At 41.5% G+C, this 19,179-nt stretch overlaps 1 protein-coding gene across 2 annotated transcripts in view; it reads right to left on the reverse strand.

The window, feature by feature from the left end:
- PSTPIP1 (proline-serine-threonine phosphatase interacting protein 1) overlaps positions 1 to 17,842 on the reverse strand; it is a 91,590-nt gene extending 73,748 nt beyond the window's left edge. Inside the window, exon 1 of one of the 2 annotated variants that reach the window (XM_032799835.2) lies at positions 17,269 to 17,842. In XM_032799835.2, the coding sequence (XP_032655726.1) occupies positions 17,269 to 17,301 (33 nt within the window). In that variant the 5' untranslated portion in view covers positions 17,302 to 17,842. Of the gene's footprint in view, positions 1 to 16,653; positions 16,720 to 17,268 lie in introns of those variants that run through there. The other variant, XM_032799836.2, reaches the window with a different exon arrangement.
- Between the last annotated feature and the right edge of the window lie 1,337 nt (positions 17,843 to 19,179).

Here is a 19,179-nt window from a genome sequence, read left to right on the forward strand (position 1 = left end):
TGTCTAGGAAGTTATGGAAACTTCTTTACTGGAGATTTTCAAAAGGAGGCTAGATTGCCACCTGTCTTGAATGGTTTAGCCACAACAAATCCTGCAGCTTGGCAGAGGGTTAGCCTAGATGACCGTTGTGGTCCCTTCTAACCCTATGATTCTAAATGCACAAAGCAAACTAACTACATAGAACCTCAGAGTTACAAATAGGGTGACCAGACGTCCCGGTATTATTGGGACAGTCCCGATTTTAGGGAACTTGTCCTGCGTCCCAACCTTACATCAGTCGGGATGCCCTTTGTCCTGATATTGGGGACCGTCTGGACTGCAGCCGCGGCACTGCTTCCTGGGGCAGCTCCCGGCACCCGCCCACCAGCAGGAGCACCACAAGCTGCAGGGGCAGGGCTTGCAGGAGCTGGGAGCGGGCAGAGAGCCCTCCGCCCCAACCCATGACCCTAGGAGCCAAAGGGACCAGCCCACCGGATGCTTCCCGGGATAGGAGCCATCCCAGGTGAGCATGCCGGGACTCCCCACCTCACCCCCTGGCAGGTCCCTCTGGCTGTTAGGGTTGGGGGGCACTGCGTGCTGCCAGCGCCTGAAAGCCCTGCTCCGCAGTTCCGGCAACTCCCATTGGCACTTTTCCCAGCCAATGGGAGCCATGGAGCTCACACTTGTGGTGGGCACAGCATGTGGAGAGTCTGGTGACTCCCCTTGCCACTCTCACCCTAGGACCCAGAGACCTTCCAGCAGGACTGGTGAGTGCAGCCACAGAAGGGGGCAGGGTGCGATGGAGTGAGTGTCTGGGAGGTGTGTGTGGGGTGCTGGGCTGTGAGGGTGTGGAGGGCACTGGGTAGTGGGGGAGTTTGTGTGTTTTGGGGTGCTAGACAGTGGGGGCCTGTTGGGGGTGCTGGGCAGTGGGGGTGATCTGTGTGTGTCAGGGCAATGGACAGTGTGGGTCTGTGTGGGCATTGTGTAGTTCTGGTGGTGGGGCTGCGGGGAAGGGAAGTGGGAGGGAGGAAGGAACGGAGGGAGGGGAAATTTGTGTGTATTGGAAAACTAGTGAGTGGAGGGTTCTGTGTGAGGTGCTGGGCAGCTGTGGTGGGGTTGTGGGCAGAGAGGTGCTGGGCAGGGTGTGTGTGCACAGCACTGTGCATTTGTGGTGGAAGGGCTGTAGGGGGGCTCTGGGCATGGCCCGCTCCAGGCACCAGCAAAGGAAGCAGGTGCTTGGGGGGGCCAATGGAAAGGGGCAGCACATCCAGGTCTTCGGCGGCAATTTGGCGGCAGGTCCCTGTGTCCCTCTTGGAGTGAAGGATTTGCTGCTGAAGAACGAAGCGGCGCAGTAGAGCTGCCGCCGAAGAGGGGCGGCAAAAAAGCTGGAGTTGGCCCTGGCTCTAGGTATAGTGGATCCAGGGGGCACTGGGCAGGGGAGCTGTGTGGCACAGCATGGGCCCACCCCCAACAGGAAGGGGCACTCTGGTAGCACAGGGCCAGATGGACCAGTGTGCCTCTGGCTCTGGTCAGGGCTGTGCACCTGTGTCTGTCTGTCCCCCCCCACCCACTCGACCAATGTATCCTGATATTTCACTCTTGCAGTCTGGTCACCCTAGTTACAAATACTTCAGGAAGAGAGGTTGTTTGTAACCCAGAAATGATTGTAACTGAACAAAACGTTCTGATGGTTCTTTCAAAAGTTTACAACTGAACTTTGATTTAATGCAGCTTTGAAACTTCACTATGCAAAAGAAAAATGCTGCTTTTAGCCATCTTAATTTAAATTAAACAAGCTCAGAAACAGTTTCCTTACCTTGTCAAATCTTTTTTTAAACTTTCCCTTTATGTTTAACACAGCACTGTACTGTATATGCTTTTTTTTGTCTTTGCTGCTGCCTGATTGCATACTTCTAGGACCAAATGAGATGTGTGTTTGACCAGTCAGTTCATAACTCTGGTGTTTGTAATTCTGAGGTTCTACTCTACAAAAATCAAGACTCTTTTGCCAACTTCTTTTGTTTAGAATGATTATAGGGGATTACCTACAGCTACAGTCTGTGCAAAATAGTGAGATAAATGAGATTTTCAAGGTAGTGGTGTTCCTTTAAACTTTTCTGTCATCAGATGACTTATGCCTCAGCTTAATCAACAAACCAAGGCTGTCCATTGCTGGATAATCTAAGGACAGAGAAATCTGACTCAGTCACTTCCACCTATTTGTTATGGAGTGAGGCCAGAGAGTAGTGTTGTTTTTCTGAGGGCATTTTGGTTTCTGGTAGATACATGGGCTAAAGGCTAGGTCAAAGGTTGTTCCAGCATATTATTAGATAATATTTATTTAATCACGTAAGAGAAACTGAAAATAAAATTTGGGGAAGATTCTTGGTCTCAGGCTAACTTCTGTTAATAGTGAATATGTAGATATTACAAAACTCAGGCCAAAAATCTTCCCCACATTTATGTATCTGTTCCTCCCTGTTCTATTTCCAGTCCTTCTTTTTAGAAAAAAATCTTCTCCTGTCTTCAGATACACGTTTGGCTCCATCCTGAGCTGCAGCTGGGGCCGGGGCAGCGTGAAGCAGTCGAACAGTTCTGAGCAGTTCAGGTGTGAGGGCAAAGGTACCTTTTTACACCTTCTTAAGTGTTCAGCCTGAGCATAGGCTGAACTGTATCTCGACGTAATTTAGAGCATTCTGGTCCTTACGTAAAATAGATAGTAGACTTTCAGAGATCCATAAATATATTATTTGTAAGTAGCCAGCCGGTGCCACTGTTGTGAGACAAACAGATACCTCTTTGGAGGTGAAATTTTCTGTTTCCATAGTGCTTCAAGCATTTCCTGGCTGGAGGAGCAAGAGACAGTCAAGGGTTTGAACTGAGGATTCCCCCTGTTAGAGAGATAGCAGTTCTGAGACAGCAGGCTGGCTGCAGTAGTAGTTTTGAGATGTGAGACATCTTCAATTGAGAACTAAAAGTGAGACCACTCAATTCCCTTGAATTTACAACCTAAGCAGGATTTGATCCCAGATCTATAAAGGGTATGGAAAATACGTTAATCCCCTGTAACAGGTACATGCTTCCTCTTTCTCCTCACTAACAAACTTTTCTGTCAATTCTTCTTACAGTGCTTTTAAGTACAAACTGCTTCTTCACATTGATTCACTTACTCCTTCCTGAACTGGTTTCACTTTAAAGTCACACAGCCATTCTCTAGGCCTTTTCTCCATCTGAGCCTCATTTTTCTCAGCGAGAGGTTTGTGTGTGATAGATCTCCAGAATATGAAAGGACATATGTTTAAGAAATGTTCTCCATTCCTTGTTGTATATGGCAATGAATTCCTCTGGCTCCTAGCAGAGATTATCCACATGGCTAGATAGTCATCTCAAACCACAAAATCCACATTTAACTAATGATCTTGATCTTCCAAATAATTTTCAACACATCCTGTTACTCAATATGATGCAATATGCCAACTCAATCTATCAGGATGGTGTGTCACAAAACCTGAAAAATTGTGAAATCTGATGACAAAAAGAAATTCCGCACAACTAACAAGTGTTTCATGAAAACATGGAACATTCTACTGATACAACTTTGCTTTTTCAGGCAGAACCTGCCTACTATCCACACACAAATTGTCTTACATTGCTTTCTCTTGCACCTTATCCCAGAATAACTAAACTGCTTTGGAACGGAGAGCTCTGTTTTGGTAGGAAGTTTCATATGGACACATCCCCATTCTGATACAAACTATGATATAAACACTTTCATATTGACATAACTGCATCCAGAGTAGCGCAAAAACTATTGTTTAGATCAGCTGTTACTAGCAGGCATAGTGGCATTGTGAATAGTCTCATTGACTCAGAGCTGCAGCTCCATCTAACTAGAATGAAATGCCTGTTCAACTGGAAGACAAAACCAGACAATGTTGATCTTTAGGAAACTTTCTCTTTCCCCATAAGCCTTTCTGGTATAAAACAAACTGATGCTGTAACTGGTCAGTCCTGTCTGCTCCATTGTATCTCATGCTGTAAAGAACTGCAAGATTGTCTGACTGCTCTCCCCCTGTGACAGCAGCATTTCATGTTGCTCAATCTCCTGAGGATATCCCTCTGTGCGCACTCTACTCACTGAGTAACCCCTCCCTGTGACCAAGTTGTCATAGTATAATTCCTCAATCTGAACCTTAGAGTTTAAATATGAGGTACTAGCATAAATTCCTCTAAGCTTAATTACCAGCTTAGATCTGATAGCGCTGCCACCAGCCAGATTCCAGTGTCTGGCACACTCTGGTCTCCCCAAAACCTTCCCTGGGGGACCCCAAGACTCAGATGCCCTGAGTCTACAACAAAGGGAAATAACCCCTCCCCTTGTCTCCTCTTAATTTCCTCCTAGGCTTCCCGTCCCTAGATGGCCGCGATGATCACCCTATTTCACACTTGAATGCAAAACAGAGAGAATCCATTTTCTTCACTCAGTCAAAGTCCCTGCAAAGGTAAGCTTTGGCAAACTCTGACACAAAGAGATTTCCCCCTCCCAGTCTTTCCCTGAGAGACCTAACCCTGGCACAAGAGATTCCTATCCCCCTGAGCCTCAACTAGAAAAGAAAATCAACAAGTTTTAAAAAGGAAGCTTTATAAAAAGAAAGAAAAAGACATAAAACTGGTCTCTGTATAAAGGTTGACAATATACAGGGTCAATTGCTAAAAAGAAAAATGAATAAACAGCCTTATCCAAAAAGATATACAATTTAAAACATTCCAGCAAACTACACACATGTAAATACAAAAAAACAATATAAGCCTATTGTTTTTCTGCCTTTGTACTCACAACTTGGAAACAGAAGATTAGAAAGAGCCTGAAGGTAGAGAGATCGTCTCTCAGAGCCGAGAGAGCACAGAACAGAACAAAGAACACACACCCAAAAACTTCCCTCCCTGAGCTTTGAAAAATCCGGTTTCCTGATTGGTCCTCTGGTCAGGTGTTTGGTCCCCTTTGTTAACCTTTGTTTACAGGCAAAAGAAACATTAACCCTTAGCTATCTGTTTATGACACAAGTCTCACTTGGTTATTACCTCTTTGGTCTAATTTCAGTTGTTGGGTCTAGTCATGGCCGGTGCAACCGTTTAGGCGACCTAGGCAGTCGTCTAGAGTGCTGGCATTTGGGGGGCGCCATTTTCTTTGGCAGTGACCGCAGCGGCCAGATCTTCGGCTGCCCCGGTCGCTGCTGGCATTTAGACAGAGGGAGCTAGGGCAGGAGAGCGCGGGGAGGGCCGCCTGCAGCAAGTAAGGGGGGGTGGCACACAGGGGAACTCCCTTTCCCAGCTCACCCCTGCTCTGCCTCCTCCCTGAGCACACTGTGGTGCTTCACTTCTCCCGCCTCCCAGGCTTGCAGCGCCTAAGCTGATTGGCCCTGCAAGCCTGGGAGGCGGGAGAAGTGAAGCAGTCATAGCGTGCTTGGGGAGGAGGCAGAGCAGGGGTGAGCTGGGGCAGGGGGGTGCCTCAGGGCAGAGGGTCGGGAGTGGGGAGCTGCCGCGGGGGGGGGCGCCTCAGGGATGAGGGAGGGAGCTGCCATGTGGGGGGTGCCTCAGGGTGGAGGGAGGGGACTGCTCCTGGGGGGAGGGCTCCTCAGGACGGGGGCTCGGGGACGGGGGAGGGCACAAGGTGGAAGTTTCACCTAGGGTGCGAAACATCCTTGCACTGGCCCTGGGTTTAGTGTGTGGGTGCTGGGTGGAGTTGGTGTTCTGTGATATATTTTGTGTTTTGTGGATACAGACTAACACGGCTACGCCCTAATACTTGTTATATACAGTCGATCAGGCTAGAGGATCTGGTGGTCCCTTCTGGCCTTAACCTTTATGACTCTCCTACTGTTCCCTGAGGTGCTCAGAATTGTGATAATAGGATAATAGGATGGAACTATGTAACCAAGGGCTTGATTTTTGCTGCATTGAAGTCACTTGGAGTTTTTATTGTTTTGTATCACAGTAGTGTCTAGAACCCCCCAATCAAGGTTGAGAGCAAGATTGGACTCCAAATTTTATTTGTCCTTTGTTCCTTTTTGTTAAAGAGAGCCTAGCAGAGAATTCCAATCACTGCTTCACATGTGAGGCCTCCTTGAGGTGTTCAGGATGAAATGAAAACACAGCTCAGAGCAGGAAGAAAACATTTTGTCAACAACAAATCATGTCATACCAACCAAATAGCTTTCTTTGACAGGGTAACAAGTCTTATGAGTGGGGGTGTGTGATAGATATGGTATATCTTGACTTTAGTAAGGCTTTTAATACTGTCCCCCATGACCTTCTCATAAACAAGCTAGGGAAATACAGTCTAGGTGGAGGTACTATAAGGTGGATGCATAACTGCTTGGAAAACCATTCCCGAAGAGTAGTTATCAGTGGTTCACAGTCAAGCTGGAAGGGCATATTGAGTGGGGTTCTGCAGAGGATTGGTCCTGGGTCCCGTTCTGTTCAATATCTTTGTAAATGATTTAGACGATGGTATAGAAAGTACACTTATAAAGTTTGTGGATGATACCAAGCTGAGAGAGGTTGGATTAAAATTCAAAATGGTCTGGCAAACTGGAGAAATGGTCTGAAGTAAATAGCATGAAATTCAATAAGGACAAATGCAAAGTACTATGCTTAGCAATGAACAATCAATTGCACGCATAGAAAATGGGAAATGACTACCTAAGAAGGAATACTGTGAAAAGAGTTCTGGGGGTCATAGTGGATCAGCAGTTAAATATTAGTCATCAGTATAACACTGTTGCAAAAAAAGCAAACATCATTTTGGTGTGTATTAGCAGGAGTGTTGTAAGCAAGACACGAGAAGTAATTCTTCTGCTCTATCCCACACTGATAAGGCCTCAACTGGAGTATTCTGTCCATTTCTGTGTGCCATATTTCAAGAAAGATGTGGACAAATTGGAGGAAGTCTATAGGAGAGCAACAAAAATGATTAAGGGTCTAGAGATAAAACCTATGAGGAAAAAGTGAAAAAAATTGGGTTTGTTTACTGTACCCTGAAGTGCCCTGCCCTCTCCTGAACAACTCAGAGAAATAATAAGGTTCATTTGTTCCTCTAAAAACACAAAAACACATCCTAGTTTATCAATGTAGCTGAGGTGAATACATTCTTCCCTTGAAATACCTCACTGAGTTGGTTTATAGTAAAATAAAATGAATTTATTTACAATAGAACATAGGTTAACTGATGCTAAGTAAAAGAAATAAAGTTAGAAAGGGTTACAAGTAGGGGTGCCAAACAATTATAAAATTAATCGTGCAATTAATTGCACTGTTAAACAATAATAGTATACCATTTATTTAAATATTTGTGCATGTTTTCTACATATTCAAATATATTAATTTCAATTACAACACAGAATACAAAGTGTACAGTGCTCACTTTATATTTATTTTTTATTACAAATATTTGCACTGCAAAAAACAAAAATAGTATTTTTTAATTCACCTAATACAAGTACTGTAGTGCAATCTCTTTATCATGAAAGTTGAACTTACAAATGTAGAATTATGTACAAAAAAGCCCTGCATTCAAAAATAAAACAACATAGAACTTTGGAGCCTACAAGTCTAATCAGTCCTACTTCTTGTTCAGGCAATCGCTCAGACAAACAAGTTTGTTTACATTTGCAGAAGATAATGCTGCTTGCTTGTTTTTTACAATGTTACCTGAAAGTGAGAAGAGACGTTTGAATGCCATTGTTGTAGCCAGCATCACAAGATATTTACATGACAGATGCACTAAAGATTCATATGTCCCTTGATGCTTCAACCACCATTCCAGAGGACATGTGTCCATGCTGATGACAGGTTCTGCTCGATAATGATCCAAAGCAGTGGGGACTGACGCATGTTCATTTTCAACATCTGAGTCAGATGCCACCAGCAGAAGGTTGACTTTCTTTTTAGGTGATTTGGGTTCTGTAGTTTCCTTATCAGAGTGTTGTTCTTTTAAGACTTCTAAAAGCATGCTCCACACCTCATCCCTCTCAGATTTTGGAAGGCACTTCATATTTTTAAATCTTGGGTCAACTGCTGTAGCTATCTTTAGAAATTTCACATTGGTATCTTCTTTGCATTTTGTCAGATTTTCAGTGAAAGTGTTCTTAAAATGAATAAAATGTGCTGGATCATCATCCGAGACTGCTATAACATGAAATATATGGCAGAATGCGGGTAAAACAGCAGGAGACATACAATTCTCCCCCAAGGAGTTCAGTCACAAATTTAATTAACACATTATTTTTTTAATGAGCATCATCAGCATGAAAGCATGTCCTCTGGAATGGTGACCAAAGCATGAAGAGGCATATGAATCTTTAGCACATCTGGCACATAAATATCTTGTGATGCCAGCTACAACAGTGCCATGCGAACACCTTTTCCTCACTTTCAGGTGACATTATAATTAAGAAGTGGGCAGCATTATCTCCTGTAAATGAAAAACAAACTTGTTTCTTTTAGTGATTGACTGAACAAGAAGTAAGACTAAGTGGATTTGTAGGCTCCAAAGTTTTACGTAGTTTTGGTTTTGAGTGCAGTTATGTAACAAAACAAAACTGCATTTGTAAGTTGCACTTTCATGATAAAAAGATTGCATTACAGTACTTGTATGAGGTAAATTAAAAAATACTATTTCTCTTATTTTTACAGTGCAAATATTTGTAATAAAACTAATATAAAGTGAGCACTGTACATGTTGCATTCTGTGTTGTAATTGAAATTGATATATTTGAAATTGTAAAAAAAATATCCAAAATATGTACTACATTTCAATTGGTAATCTATTGTTTAATAGTTTGATTAATCACGATTAATGTTTTGAGTTAATCACATGAGTTAACTGCGATTAATCGACAGCTCTAGGTACAAGAAGATAAAAGTGTAAACATCTAAATGTCTAAAACTTAATCTAGCAAGTTTTAGTTCAAGAATTTGCTTAGGATGGTCTTTCTCACCCACAGTCTTCCAGCAAGATGGTGACTAACTCTTTTCTTGGTCAAGATCTCTCCCAGAGGCCCAAGGGTGATGGTGTCTTCCTCTTCATAGGTGAAAGAAAGAGAACATGAGGTTCTCTGCCCCTTTCCTTTATGGTCCGGTGGCATTTAAAGTGAATTCTGAGGATTACCCTTCAAAGTAAAAAGTATTCATGCAGTAAAGAAGGCAACTTGGAGTCTGGTGGTGAAGGAAGCTCCATGATTTTCTTTCTCCATGTGTTTTTTTGCTGAAATCTAATTGATTTGTTTCCGGCCATCCCCTCCCGCTGCTGCCTTGAGGACTCTGTTTAATACTTATATGTAAATTTGAGAAACACATATTTCTCTGTTTAGGATAGACTGTTTAACAATTTTTGCCTAGAAAGGGCTGTCTGCTTTTGAATATGTGCTAATAACATCATACAGGGGGAATTCATAACTGTACATATGATGTTGCTACATACATTTCACTATGATATTATTGACCAGCAAGTTAGTAGTTTTCATATGATACCTCACCAGGCATTTCTGTACAAAGAGTATTACAACGGTGTATAGGGTGTGAATTCAGGGGTGCTTTCAGTCACCACGAGCCAACCTGCCCCAAGGTTTGAAAAAGCTGTTACTTTACAAATCTTTTTTTTTTTTTATTTGCTCTTGCCTCTGTATATAGGAACAAGAGCTAATGTCTCTAAACCATTTTTAAACCCTTTTTCTGAATGGCTCTTTGCTACTGAGTTTTCTAAGGCTTTATAGCAATTTGCTCCTATTTTCCTTTAAGACAAAGATAAAGATGCTTTAAGACTGCTCAGCTGCAGCCATGGAACTTTTCAGTTTCTGAGATTTGTCCAGTGAGGTTTCTTAACACATGGAAGCAGAACTGAATTCCATTTCTAGTAAATAGGCAACATCTTAAGGAACTAAGAAACTGCTGGAACTTGGATGCATATTTTCAACATTCTTTTTCTTTTTTTTCTCATCCTGGACCTCCAAAATAACACTGAATGATTACAGTGCTGGGTTATGTACCTTCAGTGTTTGACTCAGCCCTGATGGAATCCTGAAGTCCTTATGGAATAGTATTGTCAGCTTTACGTTATTTGACTGTAGTTGCTGAGAAATGTTTTACAACAAAAAACAGATGAGCCGCCTGAGATTAAGCAAATGCATTACATATCATCTGACAGTTAGAATCCACCTTGCTGCACTATGGCATGAAAGTAAAACCAAAAAATGACATTGGTGAGATAAAGACAGAGGAAGGAACCAAAAATCTGCTGTTTTCTAGGCAACCTGATGTGCCATCCATACAAATGCCCAGTGAGTGTCAAAGAACATTCCACAGCATCTTCAAAGCAATGCAAGGGAACATGCCCCTTAAGCTAGGGGATGTAAGACATTTTTCTCGCTACTTCTCTTGAGTCATTGCAAACTTCAATGACGCAGGTATGTCGCTGTGCTATTATGATCAAATCCTGGCAAAGTGAGACATGAGGTGCGGAGGAGAAGATTAATGATGCAGTCCACAGTGGGGGAAAAACTTAAGAGATTAGATCTTTGAATCTAATTGATTTTACTATATATGAGAAGAAGTTTCCCAGCCAAAGGTCAACGGCATTTGTACAAAGCTATGCCAGACTAATAATAATTGAAATTTGGATGTGAAGAGAATGTAGGAAACATGAGTAAAGAAAAGAAATTGCCCATTTGTGTCCAATAGAATGTGTAGAATTGGGACAAGTCTGTCATTTTGAGTCCCAGGATGGACTGCACAAGCTGTGACAACTAGAAGATCTGAGTGGTGGTGGCAAAAATGGTAGTGGTTCAACAGCATTCAGTAAGAGCTCCATGGCTCTTGCTCTGAACTTGAATATTCTTATGGTAAGATACTCTTGTTGCAAAACACTGAAAATATTGTTTTAATTTGAAGTAACTCTTTCTGTTACTGTCGCAGCCTCCGTCCTGTTACATTTGTTTAAATGATTGAAAAACTTTACAGTGTAAATGTCAGATAATGTTAAAAATTCTTATGTTAAACTTCCAAACTGGGTTTACAGTCTCATCCACTGGCTTCTCCTCCTCTTCCTCCTTCTCGAATCACTGAGGTCACTTTTAAGCAAGATAGCGGTTCTCCAGATTAAGCTCAGGAAGCAGGAGCAGTATTATTGTAAACTGTATTATCATCAATACCTGCACTTTTTATGCATGCACTCACTGTTGCGGTAGAGATGTAGGTCAGAAAAGGAACCATTAGCACCAGTCTCCATGTTTAATACTTATATGTAAATTTGAGAAACACATATTTCTCTGTTTAGGATAGACTGTTTAACAATTTTTGCCTAGAAAGGGCTGTCTGCTTTTGAATATGTGCTAATAACATCATACAGGGGGAATTCATAACTGTACATATGATGTTGCTACATACATTTCACTATGATATTATTGACCAGCAAGTTAGTAGTTTTCATATGATACCTCACCAGGCATTTCTGTACAAAGAGTATTACAATGGTGTATAGGGTGTGAATTCAGGGGTGCAGCTGGTGTTTACTGTCTATTATTTCTCTTCAAATTAACTATCCCCAAAATAACTTGAGCACTAGTCTCATATGATAAGATTATTTGTTCTGATAAATTTGCTTATCAAAGGGATCCTGCAGACCATAGATTACAACATTTTAGCACCTTTTTTGATGGCCAACATACAGTACAACCCCAGATGTATACCATCAGACGAGTTCAATTTCTCAATTTTGTATTCCAAAAGCATAGACAATGTGTCCCAGCATTTAACTGGCTTTCAATATTTTTCTTTTTATGGCGTCTGGACACCTACAGCAAAGGCATTCTTCATTAGTTCAGTGTTTCCATTTCAAAGCTTTCATAAGGCTCTTTCTGAAAATTGGCAGATGGCCCTTTTCATTTGTTGATTACTCTATGTATTTTTTTTTACTTCACTCCCTTTAGAAAGGCCCAGACTCCTCTTAAATTGCTTTGGTGGATTCACTACCCAGTCAAAAACTGGGCTCCCCAGTTTGCAATAATATTTCTGTGCTAATGAAATATTTCTGTTCCCCTTAAACCCAACTCAAGTCTGCTGAAACTCTGTATTGAATTACTATGCTGTATCTACAAATATTAAAGCTCATAAGACCCCTGTGAAATGGACAAGTACTATGCTTGTTTTCCAGATGAGTAAACAGACTAAATGACATGCCTACAAGATCACAAAGCAAATCTATAGAAAAAATAGGGAAGAGACCCAAGAGTCCTGCCTTCCACATGCCTGCTCTAAACACTGGCCTGCACTACACTTCCAGATGCTTTATTCTAATAATTTTCACCAAAAGAAATCAAAACAATATTAGACTGAACTAACCCGTTCTTCTAAAGTAGCAGGAGGAATAAGCTTATAGGAGCCAACAAACTCTTATCTGTTGCATGTGAAAACCAATGCACTGAAAATGTACTACTAACCTAGTCCATTGTGATGAAATAAAGCTAATATAGCTAGACTATCCTGGGATGGAGATCTGATCAACCATTTATTTTGTTCTTCTGCACAGGAAGGGTCACAGATCCTATTCAGTGGGTTTCTAGCCTCTCCCTTGCTGCTGTCGGGACAAATTAAACCCTGCAAACTGTGTGTGGCTGTGTCTTTGCTGGGGGTAGGGTGGGGAGGATGACAAGTGCATTTTTACACAGCGATAGCTGCTGCAATGCAAAATCCTAGTGGAATCAAGCCACAGGTAGCTTTTACTTCAGCATAGAGAGTCTAGATCAATACCAGGTGGCAGCTGAGCTTCATGTAGCTACATCAAGGTGTTTGTATCATTCCTACACATAAATACAATTTTTCCAGCTCTTTATTATTATCATTATTATTATTTATTATTACAGGAAAGTAAGCAAACATCTTGAGTGTCTAATGGTTTCACCACGTAAAAAGAGCCTCCTTGTAAAATAAAATATCAATCAGAATAGTGTATACTAAGTATTGTGTCTGCTAAGTTTCTCAAACAGTTTTTATTATGCCTGCAGAAATGCTGGACTCTTAGGTTTGTTTCTGCGCCTGCATATCATGGGCCACAGCCTCATTAGAAATGAAAACTTTTACTTTAGCCTTCTGTGTACAAATAGCATACCTGTGTGCAGAAATATTGAGAGCAATCACAAAACCAAAGTAATGTTTGAGGTTCACCTAGGCAGTAGATTTTGCAGCGTATCTTGCACAGAATGTATTTAAAGTTACAAGAGAGCGGAATCAGCTTGTTTGCCAGTAAAAATTGCTAATACTTTTCATTCTGAATGACCAGAAACTGAGAGTGCTGTGCTCAGTCCAGGGTTGGGAAGCAAGAACCTTATGTTGCTGGTCAAATTTTCAATAGAACCTAAATGGTTTATGACTAGGTCCCACATTAAGGAGCTTCAATTTCAGTGACTTTCAATGAGATTTAGATTCCCCAGGGCCTGATTCAAACCCCACTGAAATCAATGCAAAGTCTTTCTATTGACTTCAGTGAACTTGGGATCATGCCCTAAGTGCCTAAGTCACTTGAAACATGAGACCTAGGCTCCTAAGTTACTTGGGTGCTTTTGAAAATCATATTCTGTCTTCTGTCTTCCAAGATGATTAAGGAACAGTATTGAAAGGTGCCAGAAAAAGCCGTATCCAGTTCCTGGCCAGTTAACTGCATTACAAGGCTTTGATGGTAGGGATGAGTGTGTCAAAAGAAAAGGAGATAAGGCCTGCTCTTGCTCCATTGCAGTCAACGGCAAAGCCTCAATTGATTTTAATGGCTCAGCATCAAACTGGGGTGAGGACGAAAAGGTGACCCTCAGAATTCCTAGCAGTGAAAAAACAATGGAAAGAAATCCCAAATTTGTAACCATAAACCCTTATTGCTTGTATCTCTGCCCACTAACGTAACCTTACAGAAATGAAACTCAACTGGTACAGCTAACACAAAGTTATCTTCTACTATGTATGTGCTGGTGAGATGGAGAGAGAATGGCACTGCTACCTTGGTCTTACATAGTAATTATAAAGCATTCACCTGCTAGCAAATGCGACACTTGAGTTAGCAAAATGGTTTTGTAGGTAAGTGTCTATTTTCTCACCCTCAAAACATCCCAAATGGTGTTACTTTATAGATTGGAGCATGGGACACTTCAGCCAAAAAAGCAAATTTTACAGAGGGTTTAACCAAATTCCCTTCAGCAATTGCTGAGTTTGTAGACAATTTTAAAAATACTTCACATTTAAAAAAAATTCTAATGATTTTTGTTTTCCCCAAGTCCATTTACAGCAAAAATGGCTGAAGCGTGAAATTTAGCAAAGTCATTTCTGTGCTAAATTTTCCATATGTTTGACTGGGGGAGGAAATGAAAAATTAAACCAGATGAAATGATTCATTTTCCGGAAAGAGGGCTCAGCTTTAAAAGCATGGGCAACACTTAAGAGGCAGGGTGAACTACGTGTTTTCTCTACCCAGCCCTAAAGACACAGATCTGCTGCTCTCAGGTCATGTATTCGCTGCAAAAGAGCTTGTATGTGTGGGTGTTCTGTAATATAACAGTTGTTAACACAAGATAGTTCCCTCCATATAGAACCCTAGTGGAGACAAGGTACGGTTAATTTTTATCTCCTTGTCAAGGTCAACCCCAGCGAAGGGTACAGTGTTGACTTCAACTAGCTATGACAAGCTAAAAGCTATCTTTGCCTCAACTCCCTCAACTTAAATCCTAGTGTAGATGAAGCATGGGTAGTTTTTACCTCATAATTGCTAGTTGAGGTGAACAGTATACCCCTCACGGGGGGTTGACCTTTACAAGATACATTGAGATAAGAACTACCTTTGCCTTGTCTCCACTAGGTTTTTAAGGAGCTATCTCAAGATAGCTACCATAAGGTGAAAACCATCTTGTTTTGTCATGAAGACATAAATTACAGCTGTTGGGGCCAGTTGAATGTGGGAGAATAATCTCTCATTGAAAGAGATGCAGCAAATCTCTTCCAAAACCTGCCTTGCTATTGGACATAGCAGAAACTCATGGATGGGAAATTAACTGCTGATCCTGTGATTTATAGTGCTTAACTGTGAGGTGTTGCACATTGTGCAATATCCATAGTGCAATATTCTAAGTTTTTATTTTAGTTTTTTTCGTTGTGAAGATACAGCCACCGGATGTGTTTCTACCTTATTAACTATGCCCTGCAAAAAAAGTCTTTGTAGCCAAACAATAGCAAAAACAAAGGTATGTTCACTTTAAGGAGGTGTAAACTTCAAAGCCTAGTAGGAATTATTCAAATACTAACATTCCAAAATACAGGCAATGGGTTTTTACTGGGAAAAAGCACAACCAAAACCTTGCTAGGACCAGATTATCAACTGGTGTAAATTGGCATAGCTCCATGGACTTCCACAGAGCTATGCTGATTTACTCCAACTGAGGATCTGGCCCCTAGAAAGTACATGCAAAAAAAAGTATTATGCAAAATGTAAGTTGCACGGTTTAAAAAGAAGTCTCAAAATGCAGAAGTTGAAGTTCCTACAGTAGCGCTGACTAGCTACATTTCCCCATCCTGAATATTACATTGTACATTTACCAACCTTAACAGAAAAACAGGCCTGGAAAATCTCTCCTAGGTGCACCCACGGCTGCGTTAGCATTACAATAGGAACTTTAATTTTTGTATTTTTGGGTTCTATTTTAACTGCTCAAAGCTCCTCCTGTGGGAAAACCTCCAGGGATGATCCAAGGGAGGAAAGCTCACCAAGGGAAACCATTGGCACCCACACCAGGAAAGAGTCCAGTGGCTGGCCCACGGAACTGTGGATTCTCCAATATTCACTGGAGATCAGGATCATCTGTGCAGAAGGCCTGTGCATCAACAATAGCTCCAGCCAGGGCCTGCTGTGTGCCTCTTCTCCAGTAGCCAGGCTTTGCAACTCTCGTAGAGACAAGCTGCTAAGGAGGTGGACTCCTTTTCATGAGTGTAATTGCAGGGAAATGGAGTTTGCCTACTTCTCATTTGGGGAATATGGAGTTTAGGTTAGCTATTTCTATTTTTTTTTGTCTCTGCACCACTTCTCTTTTTTCCTTATCTCCCCACTCCGCTCTACCCATGGTCCTTGCCCTCCACCTCACCCACAAGGCATTCATTGTGCTGTGGGTGTGGCATGAAAGTTAACACAGCATCAGGGTTGAATTAAATTTTAAGTGGATTCTCCTCAGGCTTGGTGAGGGGATGATGGGGGTAGTGCACTCATCTTCACTCCCTTCCCTCATGTAGATTCCCTATTCTTTGCAGGTGCTTTCCAGGGCTGAGGGAGAGGCAAGGAAGGGAAAGCAGGGTGGGGAAGAAGTGTCATTTTCAGCCTGTAAACCATACAGCATTGGTTGTTTTTCTTAAAGTCCCAGCTCCTGCAGTCATGGGATTACTTACAAACCTCAGTTTTCATTTAAAAAAAACAAATTGTTTCTAACCCTTGTGTTTCCACAGAAGAGATTGAAAACAAGACAACTAAAGGCTCAGAAACCAAAAGACAAATTAATACCCCTCCAGCTCTAAAAATTATTATTACTAAAATTCTCATGATTTTAAGTCCATCTCCATTTTAAAAAAAGGGAGAGGGGAAAGACCTTGACTCACGATCTCGTGGTTTGGGACGCTGAGCCCTTAATGCAACACGAATTTCCTTCTGCATATTTAAGTTAGATATACACACAGCAGGTGGGTGCATGGTAAGGTTCTGTGTGGGGCTGTTAGTTCAGCTGAGGCTTGAAAAATTCTAAAAGCAAGTATTAGAGAAATCATAATATCATTAGCAACAGTTCACCTGCCCAAAGTAGCGACCCCCTAACTCCAACTAACTCCAACACAGGATTCTCTGCTGCTTTTACAGATCCAGACTAACACGGCTACCCCTCTGATACTTAACTCCAACTATTCACTATAAACAAGTGGTCCTGGGGCTGCATGACAAACTAAGCCTTGTTTCTTTCAAAAGGGTTTGAGTACTTAGTTTAGAAATAAAGTATCAAAACCTCACCTGTCATATAGTCCAAGTCGACCATAACTCTTTACAATGTGTCTTTCTTTCAAAGATTAAATGGTTATCATAGCAAATAGTATATTTTTGGGGGGGAGCTTAATCTGCTTCTAAACTCAGTTTGAAGAGTGAACCGTAATTAAATTAATAGAAAATCCCTTTAGATGTATAAATGAAGGTATAACACAGGAAATATAGAGGAACTGCACACTTACCCAAAATGCATCTTTGAACTGCAGCTGTGTCATGCCTATTGATTTATCGAGGGGGAGAAAAATCCTTTAACAGGTTTGCTCTGAGAGCAGAGTAGCAGCGGCACTCGGCTTTGCTGCTGTTACAATACACCAGCTAGAGCAGAAAGTGAAACACTTCCACAGTCCTGTCTCTTTTAAAATGAAAAACAGCACTGGGCAGTTTGAGGAAGCTCCATCTGCTACTGTGAAGAGAAAAAAACCTCACTAACCAAAAAAATAAACAAAACACTCAGCCCTAGCCCCAAACCTGTTTCTCTTCTGATAAACAGTTAATATTGAAATGAGGAAGCAGAGGGATGTCAAATGATGTCAGTTTGCTCCTTGCCATGTGTGCACGTGAGCTACGGGCAAAAAAAAAAAAAAGAGGTGATCACAGGATCTGATGAACTGCACAAAGAGAGAATGCAAAAAAAATAATAATAAGGAAACCAGCATAATAGAAAGAGACAAACCAGGGAGGAAATCAGATTAAAATAATCACATGCTGAGGAGGCATTGCAGAAAAAGTCCTGCCAAAAAGCTTATGAAGAAATGCTGTGCATAAGTGCACACACACACACACGCACAGGAAGTGTAGCTGCAAAGTTACATTTTGCAGCCCCTTAGCAGGACTGAGGAAATCACAGTGTCTTCATATATATATTTCTCAAACTGCCTTCATACAAATGTCTTTGTGACTATTTAAAAAAAAAGAAAAAAGGCATGCACACTGACATTGGAATGCTAATCCAGAGCTTCCTCTTGACATCACTGTGTAAGGAATTTTAAAATGTGATGATTCAGTAAAATGAGTGCTAGGAATGCACCCTGTGTGATCTGTCAAGTCATTAGCAAATAAAATATTAAGAGAGGCACTGCCTTATTTACTAAGAAGCTGGATAAGTGAGGTCTAGAAGTAAAACCCAAACTCTTTTAAAGTGAGGAGTGAGTGAGAGGTGAGTTAGAGTTAACAGCTAACCAGCATAGAGGTCTGAAGTTGTTAACCATTTTGAAGAGCAGACATCTAATCTAACAGTGTACAGAACACCTTACCCACAGAAGTACTGAAATGCAGTGTTTAAAACAAGTAGCTAAATCGGATGACAGATATTTTTATAGGCCTGGAAATAATGGATACTAATGTGGTAATTTTCTTTATTTGAAACTATGATTTGTCTCTGCCTTCCTCTTTACTCTACGATCGATGCAATTTGTCTGTCAGTCCCTTTCAAAATTTTTGAGAGGAGTTTATTTTAAAATTGGGACTGGAATTTGAACAAGGAGTCTTTTGAATATGGGGTAGGGAATAGCCCATACAAAGCTCTGGAAATCTGGGTTTCCCAGCAGCATACTATCTACTTCCAAACCTGGACCACTATAAGTCCATTATAAATGCCTGAGGTGAACTCAATTAATTTTAAAATCTGATCTATTGAAACAGCACTCTTTCTTTGAAGGATCTCAAAGCATTTTGCAGGAGTTTCCCCTGCTCCTGCAGTCAGTTCCAAACAGGTAGACCTTGGGGCCACACAGAGCCCTCTTGACCTCACTGGGCCGCCCTGTGGGCATAAGTGTCTGCTTACAGTGATCTAATTGCAAGATTCGTTCTGCAATTATTGTTACTGGACATGCGTGTAGTGATGCAAACGTAACATAAAATTGACATGTTTCCTCGCCCCCAAAGTTTACAATCTGAGAGACAAGTCACAGGACAACTGTGCGGATCCAGAAGGGTGAGCGGAGGGTATTGATGAGGAGAACACGGTGGGAAGGATTTGTGGAAGTAGTGGGATTTCTGAAGAGGGAGGGCACTTGGTGGACTACGCATATGAGACTGTTCAAACCAGTGAGAAAGAGGCACAGAACCATGAATGGCAAGGAGAAGACTAAGGG

This window comes from Chelonoidis abingdonii, chromosome 9, assembly GCF_003597395.2.
Source record: "Chelonoidis abingdonii isolate Lonesome George chromosome 9, CheloAbing_2.0, whole genome shotgun sequence".
Classification (NCBI taxonomy): Eukaryota; Metazoa; Chordata; order Testudines; family Testudinidae; genus Chelonoidis; species Chelonoidis abingdonii.